Here is a 15,891-nt window from a genome sequence, read left to right on the forward strand (position 1 = left end):
ACCCCCCCGGGATCTCTGCGCTCCACTAATTCGACCCTCTTGTGCATCCCCCGATTTCCATCACCCCACCATTGGTGGCCGAGCCTTCAATTGCGGGCCCCAAGCCATGGAATTCCCTCCCTAAACCTCTCCGCCTCTCTCCTCCCTGAAGATGCTCCTTAAAACCAACCTCCTCCTATCCCAATATCCCTTATGTGGCCCAATGTCGGATTTTGTCTGATTAACGCACCTCGGAACGTATTAAAGAAAGAAAAAAAGAAGGAAGACTTGCATTTATATAGCGCCTTTTATGACCACCAGATGCCTCAAAGCACTTTACAGCCAATGAAGCACTTTTGGTGTGCAGTCACTGTTGTAATGTGGGAAACACGGCAGATCAATTTGCGCACAGCAAGCTCCCACAAACAGCAATGTGATAATGACCAGATAATCTGTTTTTGTTATGTTGATTGAGGGATAAATATTGGCCCCAGGACGCCGGGGAGAACTCCCCCTGCTCTTCTTCGAAATGGTGTCATGGCAGCTTTTACGTCCACCTGAGAGCGCAGGCGGGGCCTCGGTTTAAGGTCTCACCCAAAAGACGGCCCCTCTGACAGCGCGGCACTCCCTCAGCACCGCCCCTCCGACAGCTCGGCGCTCCCTCAGCGCTGCCCCTCCGACAGTGCGGCGCTCCCTCAGCGCTGCCCCTCCGACAGTGCGGCGCTCCCTCGGCACTGCCCCTCCGACAGTGCGGCGCTCCCTCAGCTCTGCCCTCCGACAGTACGGCGCTCCCTCAGCACTGCCCCTCCGACAGTGCGGCGCTCCCTCAGCACTGCCCCTCCGACAGTGCGACGCTCCCTCAGCACTGCCCCTCCGACAGTGCGGCGCTCCCTCAGCACTGCCCCTCCGACAGTGCGGCGCTCCCTCGGCACTGCCCCTCCGACAGTGCGGCACTCCCCTCAGCACTGCCCCTCCCACAGTGCGGCGCTCCCTCAGCACCGCCTCTCCGACAGTGCGGCGCTCCCTCGGCACTGCCCCTCCGACAGTGCGGCGCTCCCTCAGCACTGCCCCTCCCACAGTGCGGCGCTCCCTCAGCACTGCCCCTCCCACAGTGCGGCGCTCCCTCAGCACCGCCTCTCCGACAGTGCGGCGCTCCCTCGGCACTGCCCCTCCGACAGTGCGGCGCTCCCTCAGCACTGCCCCTCCGACAGTGCGGCGCTCCCTCAGCACTGCCCCTCCGACAGTGCGGCGCTCCCTCAGCACTGCCCCTCCGACAGTGCGGCGCTCCCTCAGCACTGCCCCTCCGACAGTGCGGCGCTCCCTCAGCACTGCCCCTCCGACAGTGCGGCGCTCCCTCAGCACTGCCCCTCCGACAGTGCGGCGCTCCCTCAGCACTGCCCCTCCGACAGTGCGGCGCTCCCTCAGCACTGCCCCTCCGACAGTGCGGCACTCCCTCAGCACTGCCCCTCCCACAGTGCGGCGCTCCCTCAGCACCGCCTCTCCGACAGTGCGGCGCTCCCTCGGCACTGCCCCTCCGACAGTGCGGCGCTCCCTCAGCACCGCCTCTCCGACAGTGCGGCGCTCCCTCGGCACTGCCCCTCCGACAGTGCGGCGCTCCCTCAGCACTGCCCCTCCCACAGTGCGGCGCTCCCTCAGCACTGCCCCTCCGACAGTGCGGCGCTCCCTCAGCACTGCACTGGGAGTGTCGGCCTGGATTTATGGGCTCAAGTCTCTGGAGTGGGACTTGAACCCACAACCTTCTGACTCAGAGGCGAGAGAGAGTGCCGCCCACTGAGTCACGGCTGAGACTTTTAGTACGCTATGAATGCAGCTTTGTCGTCAGGGCAGACGTGCAACATGTTCGTTGGGTGAGCATTCTTGTTTTGAGAGAGCCCCTGCCTTGAATGTGCTGTAGCAGTGTTGGATTCAGGAACGTAACCAGCTGCCACCCGTAGTGCCCCCCCCTCCCCACCTTGCGCAGCTATCAGTGGGGGTATCCATCCAAGTCATGCAAGCTGGTTCCCCGCCCCACCCACCCACCCCCCTCACTCACTGACTGACTCACTCACCCACCACGGGCAACCTGGTGCTGGCCACATAGCACCGCTTGGAAAATTCCTCCCCCACACCTCCCAGTGAATCACAGAATCAGAGAAATTTACAGCACCATTTCGGCCCATCGTGTCCGGGCCGGCCGACAAAGAGCTACCCAGCCTAATCCCACTTTCCAGCTCTCGGTCCGTAGCCCTGTAGCTTACGGCACTTCAGGTGCACATCCAAGTACTTTTTAAATGTGGCGAGGGTTTCTGCCTCTACCACCCTTTCAGGCAGAGAGTTCCGCCCCAGACCCCCACCACCCTCTGGGTGAAGAAATTTCCCCTCAGATCCCCTCTTAAACCCCCCCCCCCTCCCCCCAATTACTTTAAATCTATGCCCCCCTGGTTGTTGACCCCTCTGCCAAGGGAAACAGGTCCTTCCTATGCACTCTATCCAGGCCCCTCATAACTTTAAACACCTCAATAAAGGTCTCCCCTCAGCCCCCTCTGTTGCAAGGAAAACAGACCCAGCCTATCCAATCTTTCCTTGCAGCTAAAAGAAAAATTCTCCAGTCCGGGCAACATCCTGGTAAATCTCCTCTGTACCCTAACCACCTTCGCAGGAACCCAGGCTCTCAAAACAGTAAGCAAATCTATTTTTGTCCTGTGTATTTTTTTTTCCCGAGCCGAGCCAGCAAGGACATGTGCACACATGGCTTGGTGGAGCTTTCGAAATCGCGAGAGCAGGGAGTAGGAGGGGATTTCCCTCTTGGTGTACTCTAGCGATGCCACTTCCGATACTCGAGTGGGAGAGGGGGGGGTTTGCTAATTCTCTGATTCATTTGGGGCCACCGATATCTAAACAGTCAGGGCAGACGTGTAACATGTTCGTTGGGTGAGCATTCTTGTTTTGAGAGAGCCCCTGCCTTGAATGTTGACTGTACAGTCTCCTGATGTACCGTTGATTCGCGTTTTGACTTTACCCTTTCCTCTCCCCCTTGCGACAGACACCAGGGGGGGGGGGTTGGGCACCCACCTATCCACTTCTCTTGCGAGAGATTGGGGGGGGGGGGTGGCTCCAGCGGGCTATTCGGCTACATGGGGCATCGTAGGCAAACGCACAACCGTGGTCCCGTGGGGCTGTGGGAACTTTCACGTCCACTCGAGCGGGCAGACTCTTCAGACACCCTCCCTGCCTCACCTCACCTATACACTTCCCCTGCGAGAGACAGGGGAGCATCAGCAGGCTATTCAGCCACACGGGCATCACAGGCAAACCCCCAACCACGCTCCCCGTGGGGCCGTGGGATCCTTCCACCCGAGCGGGAGACAGGGCCCTTGGTTTAGCGTCTCATCCGAAAGACCGCCCCTCCGACAGTGCGGCGCTCCCTCAGCGCCGCCCCTCCGACAGTGCGGCGCTCCCTCAGCGCTGCCCCTCCGACACTGCGGCGCTCCCTCAGCGCTGCCCCTCCGACACTGAGGCGCTCCCTCAGCGCTGCCCCTCCGACACTGCGGCGCTCCCTCAGCGCTGCCCCTCCGACACTGCGGCGCTCCCTCAGCGCTGCCCCTCCGACACTGCGGCACTCCCTCAGCGCTGCCCCTCCAACACTGCGGCGCTCCCTCAGCGCTGCCCCTCCGACAGTGCGGCGCTCCCTCAGCGCTGCACTAGGAGCGTCAGCATGGATTTTTGTGCTCAAGTCTCTGGAGTGGGACTTGAACCCATGACCTTGAGACAGAGGTGCGAGAGTGTGCTGCCCACTGAGCCACAGCCGACACTAATGTGCATTTATACGGTGGCTTTAATGTCCCAAGATGCTTCACTGCAGCGATTATCAGACAAATTTTGACCCCGAGCCACACAAGGAGATATTAGGACAGGTGACCAAACGCTTGGATAGCGAGGAGCCACTTAAATGAGGGAGAGAGAGGTGGAGAGGTTTAGGGAGGGAATTCGAGCTTGGGGCCCAGACAGCTGAAGGCACGGCCACCGATGGAAATTGGGGGGATGCGCAAGAGGCCAGAATTGGAGGGGCGCAGAGATGTCGCGGGGAGTGAGAGAGGGGGGGGAGTGAGAGAGGGGGGGGGGTGTGGGGGTGCCACTGACCAAGGACTGAAATGCAGAGTTTGTCTATAAGGCTCAGTACCACACTGATTGGCAGATTGAGAGAGAGAGAGATTGAGAGAGATTGAGAGAGAGAGAGAGAGAGAGAGAGATTGAGAGAGAGAGAGAGAGAGAGAGAGAGAGAGAGATTGAGAGAGATAGAGATTGAGAGAGAGAGAGATTGAGAGAGATTGAGAGAGAGAGAGAGAGAGAGAGAGAGAGATTGAGAGAGAGAGAGAGAGAGAGAGATTGAGAGAGAGAGAGAGAGAGAGAGAGAGAGAGAGAGAGATTGAGAGAGATAGAGATTGAGAGAGATAGAGATTGAGAGAGATAGAGATTGAGAGAGATAGAGATTGAGAGAGATAGAGATTGAGAGAGATTGAGAGAGAGAGATTGAGAGAGAGAGATTGAGAGAGAGAGAGAGAGAGAGAGAGAGAGAGAGATTGAGAGAGAGAGAGAGAGAGAGAGATTGAGAGAGAGAGAGAGAGAGATTGAGAGAGAGAGAGAGAGAGAGAGAGAGAGAGAGAGAGAGAGATTGAGAGAGAGAGAGAGAGAGATTGAGAGAGAGAGATTGAGAGAGAGAGAGAGAGAGATTGAGAGAGAGAGAGAGAGAGAGAGAGAGAGAGAGAGAGAGAGAGAGAGAGAGAGAGAGAGAGAGAGAGAGAGAGAGAGAGAGAGAGAGATTGAGAGAGAGATTGAGAGAGAGAGAGATTGAGAGAGAGAGAGAGATTGAGAGAGAGCGCGCGAGATTGAGAGAGAGAGGGAGCGATGGCAGGCGAGAGGGAGCGATGGCAGGAGAGCGGGAATCCTCGCTAGACACTCACGCTCTCAGTGACCCCAGTGGTAAAAGGGGCTGCGTTTGCGAGAGTCATTGCCCTCGTGTCGGTAAGGGGGGGGGGATTTATCTTGATGGGCGAGGCCCAACAGCAGCAGCTTTGCAGTTTGCTGCAGAGAAGTTTCCTGTTTGTGCTGGTTTTCTGTACCATCGGCCTGGTCCTGGGGTTTGGCGTCAAGCCACAGCCTATGGGAGAGCCCGTGTGGTGTCGGAGCCGTTAAATTTAACTCTCTATCTTTGTCACGTAGCAACAGTGGCCGTTAGAAACCGATAACAAGTTCAACCACCTGGCTGCAAATCGCAAGGGACATTTGCATGCCTGCCAAGTGTAAGCGTGCCTTCAACTGTATTCGGGGAGCCGGGTCAAGGTTGGAAAAACCCAGGAAATCTGCTTACTGAGCACTGTCTGTTTGGTACACACCATTCTCCAGCCAAAATACAGAATACTCAATCGTCACCCTGTCCACCACCTTAAACATTCACTTCCCCCTTCCCCAACTACCACCGGCACACCGTGGCTGCAGTGTGTACCGCTGTTCCCCGCCCGCAAAAACGTAAGAATTAGGAGCAGGAGTCGGCCATTCGGCCCCTCGAGCCTGCTTCGCCATTCAATGAGATCGCGGCTGATCTGATCCTGGACTCTGTTCCACTTCCCTGCCCGCTCCCCATAACCCTCGACTCCCTTATCGTTCCAAAATCTGTCTATCTACGCCTTAAATATATTCAATGGCCCAGCCTCCACAGCTCTCTGGGGCAGAGAATGCCACAGATTCACAACCCTCAGAGAAGAAATTCCTCCTCATCTCAGTTTTAAATGGGCGGCCCCTTATTCTGAAACTATGCCCCCTAGTTCTAGATTCCCCCACGAGGGGAAACATCCTCTCTGCATCTAAGCTTGGAGCACTGCGTACAGATCTGGTCACCATATTGTAAAAAGGATATCGAGGCACTGGAGAGGGTGCAGAGCAGATTTACAAGGATGGTACCAGAAGTGTGAGGGTATACCCATCAGGAAAGTATCAACAGGCTGGGTCTCTTGAAGAGAGAAGGCTGAGGGGTGACCTAGTCGAGGTCTTGGAAATGATGAAACGTTTTGATCGAGTGGATACAGAGAGAATGTTTCCACTTGTGGGGAAGAGCATAACTAGAGGCCATCAATACAAGTCCTCGTCCAGGCTAACACACCCCCCCGTATCAAAGCACTGACCACACTCGATCAACTCCGCTGGGCAGGCCACATAGTACGCATGCCAGACACGAGACTCCCTAAGCAAATGCTTTATGCGGAGCTCCTTCACGGTAAACGAGCCAAAGGCGGGCAGCGGAAACGTTGCAAGGACACCCTCAAAGCCTCCCTGGTAAAGTGCGGCATCACCACCAACACCTGGGAGACCCTGGCGGCAGACTGCCCGAGGTGGAGAAAGTGCATCCGGGAGGGCGCTGAGCACCTCGAGTCTCAACGCAAGGAGCACGCGGCAAACCAGCCCCACCCACCCCTTCCCCCGACAAATGCCTGTCCCACCTGTGACAGAGTCTGTGGCTCTTTGGTTCAGTCACCAAAGAACTCACTTTGGGAGTGGAAGCAAGTCTTCCTCGATTCCGAGGGACTGCCTATGATAATGAGTCACCAAGAAGCCCATTCTGGAATTCAGAAGAAACTTCGGGTACTGTGAGTATGGGGGCATAGTGGGACATTACTGGACCAGTGATCCCGAGGCCTGGACTAATGATCCGGAGACCCGAGTTCAAATCCCACCTCGGGCAGCTGGGGAATTTAAATTCAGTTAATTAAATAAATCTGGAATTAAAAAGCCAGTGTCTGTAATGGTGACCATGAAACTACCGGCTTGTCGTAAAAACCCATCGGGTTCACTAATGACCCTTTAGGGAAGGAAATCTGCCGCCCTTACCCGGTCTGGCCGATATGTGACTCCAGACCCACAGCGACGTGGTTGATCATTAACTGCCCCCTGAAATGCCCCTAGCGAGACACTCCGTCGTACCAAACCGCCAGGACAAAGTCAACGCTGTGGGAGCACCTTCACCCCTCGGGACTGCAGCGGTTCAAGAAGGCGGCTCACCAGCACCTTCCCGAGCGGCAATAAAGGAGGAGCGCAGAGTGGTTGGGGAGAGGGCCAAAGAAATTCACCGAAGATTTATGCCCTTGATCACTATCCAGTGTATGGGTTGCCAACCCTCCAGGATTGACCTGGAGTTTCCCAGCAATTCAAGATTAATTACTGCTACAAGCAAGCCCTGGGTGGAAAAAGAGTCGTATAGGTTTGCTTTGCCACTATTTTCTTTGAACGCTATTGTTTATTCGTGATAAAAATATTGGGGAGAAAGGGCCGTTTGACCAAGTGGTTGGCGGCGGAAGGTCATGTGATGACTCCTCCAGGAATACAACCAACCAGAGTTGGCAACCCGAATCCAGCAAGCACGAGGACAGGAGAGAATGTTGCGATGACCTCCATGGTCAAATATCCAGCCCACATTAATAGTCTTGGCTCATCCAAGGATGGCCATTATTGGGTGCAATAACAAGAGGGTGCCCAGTGACCATGCAATAATAGCCCAGAATGAGTCAGCATCTGTCAGACGAATCATAGAATGATACTGCACACAAGGAGGCCATTCGGCCCATCATGCCTGTGCCAGCTCTTTGAAAGAGCGATCCAGTTAGTCTCATTCCCCCCCAGCTCTTTCCCCGTAGCCCGGTTATTTTTAACCCCCTTCATGTACTTATCCAAATCCCCCTTTGAAAGCCACAATTGAATCCACTCCCACCGTCAGGAAGGCCAATTGGCAGGAAAAAAAAAAAAATCAAAGAGCAAGTTATTATTTAAATGGGGAAAGATTGCAAAGTGCCGCAGTACAGCGGGACCTGGGGGTACTTGTGCATGAAACACAAAAGGATAGTATGCAGGTACAGCAAGTGATCAGGAAGGCCAATGGAATCTTGGCCTTTATTGCAAAGGGGATGGAGTATAAAAGCAGGGAAGCCTTGCCACAGTTATACAGGGTATTGGTGAGGCCACACCTGGAATACAGCGTGCAGTTTTGGTTTCCATATTTACGAAAGGATATACTTGCTTTGGAGGCAGTTCAGAGAAGGTCCACTCGGTTGATTCCGGGGATGAGGGGGTTGACTTATGAGGAAAGGTTGAGTAGGTTGGGCCTCTACTCATTGGAATTCAGAAGAATGAGAGGTGATCTTATCGAAACGTCTAAGATTATGAGGGGGGCTTAACAGGGTGATGCAGAGAGGATGTTTCCACTGATGGGGGAGAATAGAATTAGGGGGCATAATCTTAGAATAAGGGGCCATCCATTTAAAACTGAGATGAGGAGGAATTTCTTCTCTGAGGGTTGTAAATCTGTGGAATTCGCTGCCTCAGAGAGCTGTGGAAGCCGGGACATTGAATAAATTTAAGAGAGAAATACAGTTTCTTAAACGATAAGGGAATAAGGGGGCGGGCAGGGAAGTGGACCCGAGTCCATGATCAGATCAGCCACGACCGTATTAAATGGCGGAGCAGGCTTGAGGGGCCGTATGGCCGACTCCTGCTCCTATTTCTTATGTTCTTATGTCCTTTCAGGCAGTGTGTTCCAGATCACAACAACTCGCTGCGTAAACTGTTTTTCCCTAGCTCTCCCTCTGGTTCTTTTGCCAATCACCTTAAATCCATGTCCTCTGGTTACCAACCGCTCTGCCAGTTGAAACAAACAGTTTCTCCTGATTTACTCTATCAAAACCCATTATGATTTTGAACACCTCAATCAAATCTCCTCTTAACCTTCTCTGCTGCAAGGAGAACAACCCCGGCTTCTCCAGTCTATCCACGTCACTGAAGTCCCTCATCCCTGGAACCATTCTCATAAATCTTCCTCTGCACCCTCGACAAGGCCTTCACATCCTTCCTAAAGTACGGATTGGACACAATGCTCCAGCTGTGGCCCAGTGCAGCGCTGAGGGAGCGCCGCGCTGTCGGAGGGGCAGCGCTGAGGGAGCGCCGCGCTGTCGGAGGGGCAGCGCTGAGGGAGCGCCGCGCTGTCGGAGGGGCAGCGCTGAGGGAGCGCCGCGCTGTCGGAGGGGCAGCGCTGAGGGAGCGCCGCGCTGTCGGAGGGGCAGCGCTGAGGGAGCGCCGCGCTGTCGGAGGGGCAGCGCTGAGGGAGCGCCGCGCTGTCGGAGGGGCAGCGCTGAGGGAGCGCCGCGCTGTCGGAGGGGCAGCGCTGAGGTAGCGCCGCGCTGTCGGAGGGGCAGCGCTGAGGGAAGCGCCGCGCTGTCGGAGGGGCAGCGCTGAGGGAGCGCCGCGCTGTCGGAGGGGCAGCGCTGAGGGAAGCGCCGCGCTGTCGGAGGGGCCGTCTTTCGGATGAGACGTTAAACCGAGGCCCCGTCTACTTTCAGGTGGACGTAAAAGATCCTGCGGCCACTATTTCAAAGAAGGGGGAATTATCCCCGGCGTCCTGGGGTCAATGTTCATCCCTCAATCAACATAACAAAAACAGATTATCTGGTCATTATGATATTGCTGTCAGTGGGAGCTTGCTGTGCACAAATTGTTGCAAGGTGGTAAGCCAGTGACTACTCTCCAAAAAGCACTTCATTGGCTGTAAAGCGCTCTGGGATGTCTTGTGGTCTTGAAAGGCGCTATAGAAATGCTAGTCTTTCTTTTATATCAGATGCTTTTTTTAAACGTGCTTCTCAACTCGAAGATTTGTGCAGATACACCCACAGGTCTCGGTGTTCCTGCTCCCCATTTTATTGTGGGGGGAGGGAAATAGATTCACCAAAAATAGTTAGTTGTTTTCGAAGTAAGTAAGCACCAGCTTACCATTGAAGGGGTCGATCCCGAGTTTCAGTCGTTGCTCAACAGCCTTCCCAACTTCCTTTTTCTTCATGCACTGAATACCGAGATTAGCAAAACTGAAAGCAAGAGAGAAATGTATTTGCTTTGTGGGTCCTTTGCTGAAGAATTCATAGCAACACATTGCTATTAAGAACCGGTGGTTTATTACACGACACATTACCAGTTCATCCACCAGGCTCACAACCACCTGCCCCATCGTGGATCCCCCGAACCCAACTGGCCGGGGTTTTATTGAGTCTTGTGAACTTCATGTGACTGACTAGGCCACTCCCAACTCAACAGCTCCACAACTATTTTCAATTATATTAACCGCCAGGTGCCCCACCCCCTTGTTAAAGGGATACAACAGTTAAAAAAAATTAAATCAAATCAAATTAAAATTCGGTGGTGAAATACTCTGTCGCCCCGGTTGTGCAAGGCCGCGAGCGTACCGGTGGACACCGCGTGCTCCATCTCCAGGGACACCCCGGCTCGGATGTAGCCGCGGACGAGAGGCAGGCAGTCGGGCTGAACGACCCCCTCGGCCGCCCGCTGCCTGGACCGGCTGATGGCCCCCTTGGCCAGGCCCAGGAGCAGTCCCACGAGGAGGCCCTCCCACCTGCCCGCTCCCCTCCGCACAGGGTGCCCAAAGATCAGGAGCGTGGGACTGAAGTGCAGCCAGAATTTGAGGAGCAGCCCCTTCAAATAATGGAATGGAGGCTGCAACATCACACACTGAGCATACACGTGGAACACTGACCCCTCCAGACCGCAGAAATTGCAGGCGGCCCGGGAGTCCGTGAACGTACTTAAAAACGTATTGCACGGGACTGCTCCGTGCAACAGTCTCCAGGCCAAGTCCCCAATGAATAAAGGGAGGACACCCGCGTATAGAGCACTCGGTTGGGGACCCCCGCCTCCTCCGGACGGCAAGATGCAACAAGCTCTACAACTCTTTTCGGAAAGCCTACCGCACCTGGTATTCCCAAGGCAGTCTCCCATCCAAGTACTAACCAGGCCTGACTTTGCTTAGCTTCCGAGATCAGACGCGATCAGTCGTTTTCAGACTAGTGTGGCCGTAAACTGGTGTGCATACTCACAGTTGCCTACATTACAACAGGGAGTGGTGCACTAACAACTACAGCGACTGCAGGTACAGACACGGCAGTGTAGTGGTGAAAAAAAAAAATCGAGTCATTCATGAAAACAAACACACTAAAAATGGTTCACCAATATCCTTGGTAGAAGTGAACTGATCACTCTGGTCTGGTCTAGCCTAGAGAGATTGAGTAGACTAGGCCTATATTCTCTCGAGTTTAGAAGAATGAGAGGTGATCTCACTGAGACATATAGGGGCAAAAATCTGGCCTCCTTGGGTCCGTGCGGGGCGTGACCGGACCCAGGGAAAACATCGCAAAGGTCGGTTTTTCGATCGGCCAAGCTCTGGCTTGACAGAGTCTCCGCACAGCCAGGGGACATTGGCACGGGCAAGATTGCGGTCTTTGTCCATCTCTTGCCCAGCGAATGTCCTGAAAACATTTGTACCTGGTAAAAGCAGGCGCATAACTTTTACCAGCGTAAGAGTTTTAAAACATAATATAAAATGTTAACAACACATATTAATGTTAAAAATCCTGCCCACTAAAAGGCAAATAAATTTTTAACCCTAATTACAAAACTTTTTTAAAATTGGAAAAATATCTATTTTTTCTAAGACATTAACTTTAATTTCAATTAATTTTAATTGTGAGGTAGGTGTGGTTTTTCTCTTTATTATGGTGTTTAGTGTGTTTTTTTTCCTCTCATTAATAGCAATGAGAACTGGTCGATACGGAGCTCCCGTTGCTATTAATGAGAAAGCTGTGGAATGCTGTACCCGATTGGCTGAGCAGTCACACGTGACTGCACCGTCTCCGTGGGAACCTGGAGGACGGGAGCGCGCTTCGCAAATCCCACGCTCATTCCCGGACCGCCGGGTAATTTCGTAAAAATTCTCCAGTCGGAGGCGTTCGTTCCGAAAGAAAAATCAGCCCGGAATTTCAGGGCCGTAAAATTCTGACAGGGCTCGACAGGATAGATGCAGGGAGGGTGTTTCCCCCCCGGGCTGGGGAGTCTAGCACCAGGGGGTCACACGGTCTCAGAATAAGGGGTCGGCCATTTAGGACGGAGATGAGGAGAGATTTCTTCGCCCAAGAGGGTGGTGAATCTTTGGAATTCTCTGCCCCAGAGGGCTGTGGAGGCTCAGTCGTTGAGTATATTCAAGACAGAGATCAATAGATTGTTGGATCTTAAGGAAATCGTTGAGCATATTCAAGGCTGAGAAAGATTTTTGGACTCTGGGAGGGGGGGGTGGGGGGAGTCGAGGGATACGGGGATCGGGCGGGAAAGCAGAGTTGAGGTCGAAGATCAGCCGTGATCTCATCGAATGGCGCAGCTGGCTCGAGGGGCCGAATGGCCCAATCCTGCTCATAGTTATGTCCTTGAATATAACTCTGACCCTTTACCGTGAATGACACGCACATACTGAACGACAGGAACCCATCCCTTACCTGGCCTTCATGTTGCATTTTGGACTGACCACCACTTCACAGATGCCATCATGGCAGTCTTTACCCACAAGGCTGTGCGGGTGGGGTTTGTACGGGTCACCTTTGGTTACCAAGGAAATGACAACTTTGACTTCACCTTGCCAATTCTGGATCTGCACGCAAGAGGGAAAAAAGCACAAATTCATCAACTGCCCCGGAATGTTTGATCCCAATATTTGGTTGACAGGAAAGACAGACTTGCATTTATATAGCGCCTTTCATCACCACCACCGGACGTCCCAAAGCGCTTTACAGCCAATGAAGTACCTTTTTTTTTTGGAGTGCAGTCACTGTTGTAATGTGGGAAACGCAGCAGCCAATTTGCACACAGCAAGCTCCCACACACAGCAATGCGATAATGACCCAGATCATCTGTTTTTAATGACAGACTAAGGGATAAGTATTGGCCCAGGACACCGGAGATAATTCCCCTGGTCGTCTTCGAAATAGTGGCCACATGGGATCTTTTACGGCCACCCGAGAGAGTAGACGGGGCCTCGGTTTAAGGGCCGAAAATCAGCACCTCCGACCGTGCGGCACTCCCTCAGTTCCACACTTCGCTTAGATTTTTGTGCTCAAGTCTCTGGAGTGGGCCTCGAACCCACAACCTTCTGACTCAGAGGCGAGGGTGCTACCCACTGAGTCACTGGCTGACACTAACTGAAACTATCCATTTGGAGGAATAGATTTTAAACACATCCAAGGACCACATTATGTTACTACTGGCACAGGCCTCGAATGGAGAGTTCAATCCAATACAGGGAATCTCCAATATTATCCCGGAGGTGATCGGAGATACCAGAGCTAGAATTTCAGACCCATGTGATTCATGTGCGTCTGCTTGTAATATTGGAGGGACCATCACTTGAGGTATATTTCTGTGGTTGATTGACCATAATATGGTAGAATTCTTTATTAAGATGGAGAGTGACACAGTTAATTCAGAGACTAGGGTCCTGAACTTGGGGAAAGGTAACTTCGATGGTATGAGACATGAATTGGCTAGAATAGACTGGCAAATGTTACTTAAAGGGTTGAAGGTGGATAGGCAATGGCAAACATTTAAAGATCATATGGATGAACTTCAACAATTGTACATCCCTGTCTGGAGTAAAAATGAAACAGGGAGGGTGGCTCACCCGTGGCTAACAAGGGAAATTAAGGATATAGTGTTAAATCCAAGGCAGAGGCATATAAATTGGCCAGAAAAAGCAACAAACCTGAGGACTGGGACAAATTTAGAATTCAGCAAAGGAGGATAAAGGGTTTAATTAGGAGGGGGAAAATAGAGTATGAGAGGAAGCTTGCTGGGAACATAAAAACTGACTGCAAAAGCTTCTATGGGGAACAAAGAAATGGCAGACCAGTTAAACAAAGTTCTGTCTTCACAAAGGAAGACACAAATAACCTTCCGGAAGTACTAGGGGACCGAGGGTCTAGTGAGAAGGAGGAACTGAAGGATATCCTTATTAGGCGGAAAATTGTGTTAGGGAAATTGATGGGATTGAAGGCCGATAAATCCCCAGGGCCTGATAGTCTGCATCCCAGAGTACTTAAGGAAGTGGCCATAGAAATAGTGGATGCATTGGTGATCATTTTCCAACAGTCTATCGACTCTGGATCAGTTCCTATGGACTGGAGGGTAGCTAATGTAACACCACTTTTTAAAAAGGGAGGGAGAGAGAAAACGGGTAATTATAGGCCGGTTAGCCTGACATCAGTAGTGGGGAAAATGTTGGAATCAATTATTAAAGATCAAATAACAGCGCATTTGGAAAGCAGTGACAGGATTGGTCCAAGTCAACATGGATTTATGAAAGGGAAATCATGCTTGACAAATCTTCTAGAATTTTTTGAGGATGTAACTAGTAGAGTGGTCAAGGGAGAACCAGTGGATGTGGTGTATTTGGACTTTCAAAAGGCTTTTGACAAGATCCCACACAAGAGATTGGTGTGCAAAATTAAAGCACATGGTATTGGGGGTAATGTACTGATGTGGATAGAGAACTGGTTGGCAGACAGGAAGCAGAGAGTCGGGATAAAGTGGTCCTTTTCAGAATGGCAGGCAGTGACTAGTGGGGTGTCGCAGGGCTCAGTGCTGGGACCCCAGCTATTTACAATATACATTAATGATTTGGATAAAGGAATTGAGTGTAATATCTCCAAGTTTGCAGATGACACTAAGCTGGGTGGTGGTGTGAGCTGTGAGGAGGATGCTAAGAGGCTGCAGGGTGATTTGGACAGGTTAGGTGAGTGGGCAAATGCACGGCAGATGCAGTATAATGTGGATAAATGTGAGGTTATCCACTTTGGGGGACAAAAACACGAAGGCAGAATATTATCTGAATGGTGGCCGATTAAGAAAACGGGAGGTGCAACGAGACCTGGGTGTCACGGTACATCAGACATTGAAAGTTGGCATGCAGGTACAGCAGGCGGTGAACAAGGCAAATGGTATGTTGGCCTTCATAGCTAGGGGATTTGAATATAGGAGCAGGGAAGTCTTACTGCAGTTGTACAGGGCCTTGGTGAGGCCTCACCTGGAATAATTTGCTCAGTTTTGGTTTCCTAATCAGAGGAAGGACATTCTTGCTATTGAGGGAGTGCAGCGAAGGTTCACCAGACTGATTCCTGGGATGGCTGCACTGACATATGAGGAGAGACTGGATCGACTGGGCCTTTATTCACTGGAGTTTAGAAGGATGAGAGGGGATCTCACAGAAACATATAAAAGTCTGACGGGACTGGACAGGTTAGAGGCAGGAAGAATGTTCCCGATGTTGGGGAAGTAGAGATCCAGGGGACACAGTCTAAGGATAAACAATTTAGGACTGAGATGAGGAGAAACTTCTTCACTCAGAGAGTTGTTAACTTGTGGAATTCCCAACCGCAGAGAGTTGTTGATGCCAGTTCGTTGGATGTATTCAAGAGGGAGTTAGATATGGCCCTTACGGCTAAAGGGATCAAGGGGTATGGAGAGAAAGCAGGAAAGGGGTACTGAGGTGAATGATCAGCCATTATCTTAATGAATGGTGATGCAGGCTCAAAGGGCCGAATGGCCTACTCCTGCAGCTATTTTCTATGTTTCTATACATTTACTCCCCTCATCATCATAGGCAGTCCCTCGGAATCGAGGAAGACTTGCGTCCACTCTTAACATGAATCCTTAGGTGGCTGAACAGTCCAATACGAGAACCACAGTCCCTGTCACAGGTGGGACAGACAGTGGTTGAGGGAAGGGGTGGGTGGGACTGGTTTGCCGCACGCTCCTTCCGCTGCCTGCGCTTGGTTTCTGCATGCTCTCGACGACGAGACTCGAGGTGCTCAGCGCCCTCCCGGTTGCACTTCCTCCACTTAGGGCGGACTGGTCTTTGGCCCAGGGACTCCCAAGTGTCGATGGGGATGTTGCACTTTATCAGGGAGGCTTTGAGGGTGTCCCTGTAACGTTTCCTCTGCCCACCTTTGGCTCGTTTGCCGTGAAGGAGTTCAGATTAAAGCGCTT

At 52.4% G+C, this 15,891-nt stretch overlaps 1 protein-coding gene and 1 pseudogene across 1 annotated transcript in view; both read right to left on the reverse strand.

The window, feature by feature from the left end:
* Positions 1–15,891, reverse strand: part of LOC139239026 (uncharacterized) — a 44,654-nt gene that overhangs the window by 6,840 nt on the left and 21,923 nt on the right. The window contains exons 4-5 of the mRNA XM_070867529.1: positions 12,351–12,502; positions 9,787–9,878 (exon numbers count right to left, since the gene is read on the reverse strand). Of these exons, the coding sequence (XP_070723630.1) occupies positions 9,787–9,878; positions 12,351–12,502 (244 nt within the window). The remainder of the gene's footprint in view (positions 1–9,786; positions 9,879–12,350; positions 12,503–15,891) is intronic.
* Positions 10,766–10,885, reverse strand: LOC139239260 (5S ribosomal RNA; annotated as a pseudogene).

The sequence above is a fragment of the Pristiophorus japonicus genome, chromosome 26 (genome assembly GCF_044704955.1).
Source record: "Pristiophorus japonicus isolate sPriJap1 chromosome 26, sPriJap1.hap1, whole genome shotgun sequence".
In the NCBI taxonomy this organism is placed as follows: Eukaryota; Metazoa; Chordata; class Chondrichthyes; family Pristiophoridae; genus Pristiophorus; species Pristiophorus japonicus.